This window comes from Malus domestica, chromosome 01, assembly GCF_042453785.1.
Source record: "Malus domestica chromosome 01, GDT2T_hap1".
In the NCBI taxonomy this organism is placed as follows: domain Eukaryota; kingdom Viridiplantae; phylum Streptophyta; class Magnoliopsida; order Rosales; family Rosaceae; genus Malus; species Malus domestica.
The window spans coordinates 1,030,527-1,039,842 of record NC_091661.1 but is presented as its reverse complement, the minus strand read 5'-3'; the positions used below and the strand labels follow the sequence as shown (position 1 = coordinate 1,039,842).

Genomic DNA, 9,316 nt, shown 5'->3' with positions numbered 1-9,316 from the left:
CTGTGCTGGATCTGCAACAATCTCCCCCAAACTTGCATCTGTGAATGACTGTTTATGTTGACTGCTTTAAATTTCCAGCATAGTGTAGATGTGGTTGATGTAACGGTAGACTTGCTGCTGGCTGCAGGATTCTAGTTAAGGACGCACTTTATTTTCCACGTTCGTAACTTGCAATTAACCCATATGTGTTAAAAAGAAATTAAAATAAAATCAAATAAACTGGGTAAATAAAATCAACCTGCAATTTTCCATTTTTGAATTTTTCGTTTTTTTTTATATTAAAGAGAAAATCAAACGAAAATTACAATTAGGAAAAAGTTTAGAAAAATTGGGTTGCCTCCCAATTAGCGCTTTATTTTAAGTCTGTAGCTAGACGTTGTGGAAGTCCGGTGGCTAGATCACTGGTTCCTTCAGAGTCAAAGACTCGTATGCAGTATCGAACGGTGACTCCACATATGGTTTCAGCCTGTGACCATTCACCTTGAATGCGTTGCCTTGAGCCTGATTAGATATTTCAACTGCCCCATGAGAAAAGATTTTAGTAACCAAACATGGCCCAGTCCAGCGAGATTTCAATTTCCCTGGAAACAACTTTAACCTTGAACTGAATAGCAACACATTTTGCCCTGGCTAAAATTCTTTCCGTAAAATTTGACTATCATGAAACGCCTTAGTTCTTTCCTTGTAGATGCGAGAACTTTCATAAGCACCCTGACGAATTTCCTCCAGCTCATTGAGCTGCAATTTACGTTGTTCTCCAGCTGAGTCATACGAAAAATTTAACTCTTTAATTGCCCAGTAAGCCTTATGCTCAAGCTCCATAGGTAGATGACATGCTTTCCCATAAATGAGTCGAAATGGTGACATCCCAATAGGAGTCTTATAAGCTGTCCTGTAGGCCCACAATGCATCATTTAATTTTAAACTCCAATCTTTATGTGTTGAACCAACTGTTTTCTCCAAAATGCATTTTAATTCTCTGTTTGAAACTTCCACTTGACCAGATGTCTGTGGATGATAAGGTGTAGCCACACGATGATTAATCCCATATTTTGCCAACAAATTAGCAAATGGTTTATTAATAAAATGCTTCCCCCCATCACTAAGAATAACACGTGGAATTCCAAAATGTGGAAATATAACCCCTTGGAGGAACTTCAAGACCACTGATCCCTGATTAGTTGGTGCTGCAATGGCCTTAACCCACTTAGAAACATATTCCACCGCAACTAAAATATAGTGGTTCCCATGGGAAGATGGAAATAGTCCCATGAAATCAATACCCCAAACATCAAATAATTCAACAATTAAAATACTTTGCTAGGACATCTCATTCCTTTTGGACTGGTTGCTGACTCTTTGACATCTATCACAAGCCTTGCACTAATTATGTGCATCTTTAAAAAGTGTAGGCCAAAATAACCCACTCTGCAAAATTTTCTCTGCAATTTTTTTCTGCCCAAAATGTCCCCCACAAGCAAAATGATGAGCAAACTTTAAAACACTTTCCTGTTCGGCTTCAAGAATACACCTGCGAATAATCTAGTCGGGGCAATACGTAAATAGGTATGGCTCATCCCAGAAATAATGCTTGACATCAGATAAAAACTTCTTTTTCTGCTAAAACGTTAAATCTGGATGCACTACACCTTTAACCAAATAATTAACAATATCAGCAAACCACGGTGTACAGAATTGGACTGCAAATAGCTGTTCATCTGGAAAACTCTCCCTTAATGGTAGGGAATCCTCTTCTGAAGCTATCGGAATAATTAATCTAGACAAATGGTCAGCCACCACATTTTCACTACCCTTTTTATCTCTGATTTCTAAGTTAAACTCTTGCAATAAAAGAATCCAACGAATCAATCGAGGCTTAGCATCTTTTTTAGACAACAAATATTTCAAAGCTGCATGATCTGTATAAACAATCACTTTAGCCCCAACCAAATACGAACGAAATTTTTCCAATGCAAAAACAACTGCCAACAATTCTTTCTCTGTGGTAGCATAGTTTAGTTGTGCATCATTTAGGGTTCGACTAGCATAATAAATAACTTGGGGAAGCTTATCTTTCCGGTGTCCAAGAACTGCTCCCACCGCATAATTTGATGCGTCACACATCAATTCAAAAGGTAAGCTCCAATTAGGTGCTGCAATAATGGGTGTTGTAGTAAGGAGTGTCTTTAACTTCTTGAAGGCCTCCAAACAAGCCTCATCAAGAATGAAAGGCGCATCCTTAGCCAATAATTTACACAATGGTCGGCTAATCTTGGAGAAATCTTTGATGAACCGTCTATAAAACCTGGCATGGCCAAGAAAAGATCGAACACTCTTAACAGTTGTTGAGGGTGGCAACTTTTCAATTGCATCAATTTTAGCCTGATCAACTTCAATACCCCTGTTAGAAATCAAGTAGCCTAGGACAATTCCCTGCTTAACCATGAAATGACACTTTTCCCAATTTAAAACAAGGTTGGTCTTAATGCACCTTTCAAGAACTAGAGATAAATTCTACAAACATTGGTCAAAAGAATCCCCAAAAACAGAAAAGTCATCCATAAATACCTTAACTACATGTTCAACTAACCCAGTAAATATGCTCATCAAGCAACGCTGAAACGTGGCAGGACCATTGCACAAACCAAAAGGCATTCTTTTATATGCGAAAGTCCCAAAAGGACAAGTAAAGGTTGTATTTTCTTGATCCTCAGGGGCAACTGGAATCTGGTTATACCCTGAATAACCATCCAAGAAACAATAGAAAGCACGACCAGCCAACCTTTCCAACATTTGATCAATCAATGGCAATGGAAAATGATCTTTTCTAGTACCTGCATTGATCTTTCCATAATCAACACACATACGCCACCCAGTAGTCAAACGAGTAGGCACAAGTTCATTATTATCATTCTTCACAACTGGAATACCAGAACACTTTGGCACCACTTGAGTTGGACTAATCCACTTACTATCTGAAATGGGATAGATCATCCCAGCATCTAAAAGCTTCATAACTTCATTACGAACAACTTCTTTCATAATTGGATTCAAACGACGTTAAGCGTCAATGGCAGGTTTTACTCCATCTTCCATCAAAAGTTTGTGCATACAAATTGTAGAGCTGATCCCTTTAATGTCAGCTATAGTCCAACTAATTGCATCTTGATAACTCTTTAAAATGCGCAACAATTTATCTTCCTCTGTTGATGATAAATCAGCAGCTATAATAACTGGCAGCGAAGAATCTGCACCCAAATAAGCATATTTCAAGTGTTCTGGAAGCACTTTTAACTCCAGTTTAGGTGACTGTACCCTAGAAGGCTGCAACAGCTTTTTGGGTTCCCCCAAACTCTCAAAAACGTGCCTCCAATGTGGGGGTTGAAAAGGAACACTTTCCAATGCTGAAACATACTCAAAAACCTCTTCATCTTCTGTATTTTTATTCTCAAACCCATGCAACACATTTAACAATGGATCAGATGTCAAACGTGGAATAATTTCAGCATGCAATACGCTGTCAAGCACATCAACATGCATACAATCTTGCACATCACTTGGCCTTTTAGTAGCTTCAAACAAACTGAACACAACAGATTGATCTTGCACTCTAAGTGTAAGTGTTCCAGCCTCTACATCAATTAACGTTCGAGCAGTTGCCATGAAAGGGCGTCCCAAAATAATCGGTGTTTGTATATCTTCATCCATATCCAAAATCATAAAATCTGCAGGAAGATAGAGATTATCCACTTTAATAATTAGGTCTTCAATATTTCCCCTAGGATAAGCTACTAAACGGTCCGCTAGTTGTAGAATAACTGATGTAGGCTTGATTTCTCCTTGTCCTAGTCTCTGAAAAACAGAAAAAGGCATTAAATTAATACTAGCACCTATATCAATTAAAGCACGTTTAAAATGAGCATTTCCAATTGTGCATGAAATTGTAAAACTCCCTGGATCTTGTTTCTTTGGGGGCAACTTGTGTAATAGAACAACGCTGCATTGTTCTGTAAGAATCACTTTCTCAAAATCAACGAGCTTCTTTTTCTTTGTGCAAACATCCTTCAAAAACTTGGCATAAGACAAAATGTTCTTGATGGCATCAATTAACGGTAGATTAATCTGAACCTTAGACAAAGTCTTCATAAAATATGTCAATTGTTGATCTTTGACTTTAGGCTTCAACCGTTCGGGATAAGGCATAGGTGGCTCATATACACAATCCATAACAGTATCTGCACCATTTTCAGAACTGTTCAAATGCTGTTCAGAATCTTTCAAATTGGCTGAATTTTCAACATTTCTCGAATCTCTTTTTGGCTATGAAACCACCTGCGAATTTTGAACACAATTTTCAACTCTATTATCAAAACTTTTGCCAGAACATAAAACTCTAACTGCCTTGTAATCTACAGCTCCCCTAGGATTTGGTTCGGTTTGGCTGAGAAATGTACCCGGTGCCTTTTCTGAAACCTGCAAAGCAATCTGCCCCATTTTTTTTTTCCATGTTTTTCACTGCTACCTGTAGATTTTGAATTTCTTGAGTGGTAGTATTTGCCAATTTTTCAATTGCAACCTCCCAAGCAGCCTTAGGTGCAGCAGGTTGTTGTACCTGCTGTTGAAATTGAGGCCTAGAGTGCTGATCTTTGTCGCACTTTAGATTAGGATGATCTCTCCAACCTGGGTTGTAGAAATTCGAATACGGGTCATATCTGGGACGCTAGAAATTGTTAAATGCATTAACCTGCTCTGCTGTAAAGTCTGGGCAAACGTCTTTATGTGGGCAGCTCATAAAATCGTGTGTTATCATGTTGCAAATGCTGCAGGCAGCTTGTAAAGGCTGCTGTACAGCAACTTGTGAACCTGGTATTCTCTGTAATAACATGTCAAATTTTGCATCAAGCCTTTTCTCCATTTTTTCAATTTATGCTGTAACATACGGAGAGCCGTTAGACATCTTAAAAACAAACCTAGATTGTGGCTGCTCAACTGCCCACTGCTGAGTATCTGCTGCCATTTTTTCAAATAACAAACAAGCCTCTTGTGCATTTTTATCTTTGTACGAACCTCCGCATGAAGCGTTGACAAGAGTTTTTGAAGTCATATTCAACCCTCTGAAAAATATGTGCATTTGATCAGTAGTGTTAATACCCGAACGTGGACATTTTCTAATCAACTCTTTGAACCTTTCCCATGCCTCATGAAACTCTTCATTTGGTTTTTGGGCAAAAGATAAAATCTGAGTTCTCATGTCAAGGGTTTTCGAAGCTGGATAAAACTTGTTTAAAAATTTTTCACTAAGTTGGGCCCAAGTACTAATGCTTTCTGATGGGAGTGTAAGGAGCCATCTCCTTGTTGGAAGTATGCCCACAAAGCCACTCATTTGATGTAATAGCTTTTTGGAATACTTATTGTATTAAACTTTTATATGTTTAATGAAGGGCAAATCTTATTGTTAATCACTATTTATTGTATCATGTGTTTAAGCAATAAGGGAATCCAAGGAATGTATTTGTTCTAAGAGATAAGTGATCTAATGAGTTAGATTATCGAGACCTTTCTCTTATGTTCATTCCTAAAACGTTCCTAGCCATAGGATTGCTAATTGGGCATTGACAATCCGCTAAGGCTAGTATGTGTTATGTTGACTCAATCGTGAGTATAACTAGTCTCAAGTCATTTGGTGTTGGACACTAAGACAAACACATAGGTGCTCGAAAGAGTACTCGAGTTCACTGAACGACAATCAAAAGAGAGTTCGAACATACATGTCATGTATGAACTCTAAGGTTGCAATATGCAAAGTAGTCCTTTGACCTGAGGCATCATCGATGTCTAATGATTAGGTCCTTGATCTTTGATCCTGTCAACGGCATTCCTTTGGAGTGTCCACGGCATTGTTGGGGTCAAGCTATCTAGTCATGTAGGCATATGAATGCACAACAAGGGATCTTTAACCTTCCATGGTGGAGGGAGAATACTCTAAGATATGATTCTAAAGTCTTTGGCCAAAGCAAATGAATATGACTTAGGAAGTTTGTTCCAAATCATATTCAAGGGAACATATAGGAAAGTATCACATTGGATAGTAGACATGAAACAAACTATCACTTAAACAATGTGATTAAGAGTATTGTATTAGAGAAGGATCGTATTGCATTGTAGTTGTAACTGGATAGGTTCTCCAACCAATTCTACTTAGCTTGGGTAATCATGATATGCTGCTAGGCGTCACTCATGGTTTGTGGAAGCCCTAATGGTTAGCAAACACTAATCAACAAAAAGGGAGAATTGAAATGTGGTTTCAATTCACAATCGATCGTTAAGAGTAACATCGCCCACTGCCTCGCTAAATAGAACCTAATGGATCGTACACCGAGTAAGGATGTATGTGAAGAAATTAAATGAGATGGATAAGCAATTAAATGGTTTAATTGAAGAATGGTCAAGATTAATTAATTAGTTAATTAATTATACGAAAGGTTCGTATTGGGCTTATATGTTGGTTTTGGGTTTCGGGGCCCAAAAGCGTTTTGGTCCACAAGGCCCATTATGTTTAAGTTGTATGACAACTAAAACAAAATGGGCAAATTAGCCCAATAACAAAGGATGGCCGGCCATTAGGGTGGATGGGCAAAGTTTGCTTAATTACAAGTTTGCCACTCACCAAAGAAAAGGTTATAAATACAACTTTATAGCTATTTTCTAATTAGGGTTCTTCTTGTTGAAATTGGGTGAGACATTTTCTCCATTTTCTTCTAAGGAGGCCGGCCACTAAGGGGAGGGACATCTAGCAATCTCTTCTTTCCTTAGTCATCCATATCATCTTCACAAGATACATCCTTGGTGAAGAGACTTAGAGACATCAAGCTTTTGGTGTTTTGGAGAACAAATCCTTTTTCCTCAAATCATCAAAGGAGTACTAAAGGGAAGAAAACACAAGGAGGATTCAAGGAGCTTGGAGGTGACTTGAAGGCCCTCCACTTGGGTGAATCCCTTGTGTAATCAAGGATGAGCTTCAAGGGTAAAGAATCACTAAATCTTTACTTCTCTTTAATGTTGTTAAAGAGTTTATTTTGGTTCACCATATACTAGGCTTTGAAAGTCATGGGTTTTATGAATTGTTTTTGGATGCATGCCTACTTTAAAGTGTTAATAGCTTGCATGTGTATTCAAATGTTCATACTTGTTCTTAGCTAGGACAAAATTTTTCCTTCACTCCTGGCCTGATCTTTTAGAGTGTATGGAAATAAACGGAGCTTAATAGATTCGGCTGAAAATCCTCTCACCAAAATATTTTTGCAACCCATTAAAAATTCTGCAATATGCATGTTTGGATCGTCAGATGATAACCTATGAAATGTAGGTAGAATATTCAACATGTGCTGCTTTATTTCAAATGTAGACCCTTCCTCCACTGCTGGATAAGTAATGCAACTTGGTATATTTGTGGTATGGGCTGTCAGTGAATCACCCAAGGGCAGACCAGCTTCTGGAATTACAAATGCCATTTTTTCTTTGTTGTGCAGGTCTTCAGAATTTAAAGACTGTAGAAAAGTTACTTGCAGAGGAGGAACCCTCTGCAAAGTTTGCTCCTTGCGTTTCCTCCTTAAATTCTGCTCAAGTTCTGGATCAAATGGAATCAATTTCTGTACTGTTGAACGGGTGCTGACCATGCACAGATTTCTGAAATCTGCACTATTGTACTGTTGTAATCTGTAAAAATAAAATAAAAACGAAAATTAAATTTTTTATTTTTTTTATGTATGAACAGTAATAACTAATTGAAAATCTGATTAGTAGGGATTATTTTAAATAACCCCCGGCAACGGCGCCATTTTCTTGATAGGATTTTTACTACTCATGTGAACGGGTTTAAATCTCCTATTTTACTTGCAAGAATAACAAGGTTATTATAGTGTAAACGGATCTCGCAAGGTCGTCTCCACAGGGACTATTAAATAATTCGAAACTAATCGGATTCCATTTAATTATTGTAAAGTAAAAGTTTAGGTGATTGATTTTATAACCTAATTAAAATAAAAACAAAATTAATGAATTATAATAAACAATCGGCAGTATTAGAGCCAGTGAGAAAAGAAAACAGTTTTGGGAGAATAAAATTAAGAAAGCACTAGGGTTCCACCATCACCTAGCAATCCTATGAATTTTTACCAATTACTTATAATCTACACATGGCACTTTGAAGGTTAGATTTTCCTAATTCATATTCTACTTGGAACCTCCAACATAGAACGTATATCTAACATGCAACCCGTCCGGATGTTCGGATCAAATCTGAACATGAAAGACTCATTATGCTTTATGAAAATCGTTTGAAAAACCATGCAATCCTTAAGACGTGATATTCATCCTAAGTGAAATTACAATTATTAATCACAAGAAGCCAGCGTCAATTTCAGGGAACCTTCCGACCAAAATTGCATCAAATTACTTTTCTAAAGATCCTAATGGTGATCAAGCATTAAGACAATTAGATAATTTTTATCCTGGTGATTAACAATTCAAAGTATGCATGCACTCAATCATAAGCAATTAAATAAAAATCACATATTCATGCTAAGGCTCAAGGCTTCACCCTAGCAAAAGAAATTAGTTCCGCATATTCATAATTGAAATCATAGAAAATATATTTAAGAAAAGGATTGAAAGCACCTTCAAGTAAAAAGTCTCCAAAACCCTAACAATTCTCTCTGTCTCCAAAATTGCATAAAAGAAAGCGTTGCGAAAAACTGTAGATGGCCAAGCAATATATCTGCTAAGCCCCCCACACAAACCCTAGGAAAACTAAAATTAATAAAACAAAACAATAAAATAGGAAACATAACCCTAAATTAAATGGTAAAATTCGCCTAAAATCTGAACAGCCGCGTTTTGGACCCATAAGCTACTCCAAAACTGGCCCAATATAGCTCGATTTCATGTTTGGAATATTCTGAACACTTCTCCGGAAGGCCACGAACCCATCCGAGGTCATCTTGGGCTCCAAAAACGCAATTTAAGCCCAAAGAAGTCATTTTCCAGCACTGGATACTGCTTCTTTATTCCATCGCCAGAAAATAACCGCTTGGTGAAAAAATCCCAAATTTGATAGGATCAAGCTAAGTGACTCACGAACGTCCTCCAACTAGAATTACTCCAAAATTCGTCCATTTGGTCTTGTTTTGCTCCAGATGAAGTCAAAAGTCCTATATTGAAAATACAATTCAAAGTATCAAAATTCTTCCAATATATTAACCAAAATATACTAAGATTAGGGTAAAATATATAATATAAAATCTACTCATCATATTTC

General features: G+C 37.3%; 2 protein-coding genes and 1 non-coding gene across 3 annotated transcripts; 1 reads left to right on the top strand and 2 right to left on the bottom strand.

Moving 5' to 3' along the window:
- Window positions 1–393: 393 nt before the first annotated feature.
- On the bottom strand, window positions 394–1,272 carry LOC139196258 (uncharacterized). Its single transcript, XM_070821939.1, has 2 exons — window positions 699–1,272; window positions 394–581 (listed from the first exon to the last, which is right to left on the bottom strand). The coding sequence occupies exons 1-2, from the start codon at window positions 1,270–1,272 to the stop codon at window positions 394–396; spliced, it is 762 nt and encodes a 253-aa protein (XP_070678040.1).
- A 1,788-nt stretch (window positions 1,273–3,060) lies between these two features.
- LOC114822973 (uncharacterized) lies at window positions 3,061–5,017 on the bottom strand. Its single transcript, XM_070821932.1, has 3 exons — window positions 4,941–5,017; window positions 4,523–4,712; window positions 3,061–4,320 (listed from the first exon to the last, which is right to left on the bottom strand). The coding sequence occupies exons 1-3, from the start codon at window positions 5,015–5,017 to the stop codon at window positions 3,061–3,063; spliced, it is 1,527 nt and encodes a 508-aa protein (XP_070678033.1).
- Window positions 5,018–5,149: 132 nt separating this feature from the next.
- On the top strand, window positions 5,150–5,254 carry LOC114822975 (small nucleolar RNA R71). The gene has a single exon (XR_003771141.1). It is a non-coding gene; the product is annotated as a small nucleolar RNA R71 (small nucleolar RNA).
- The last annotated feature ends 4,062 nt before the right edge of the window (window positions 5,255–9,316 follow it).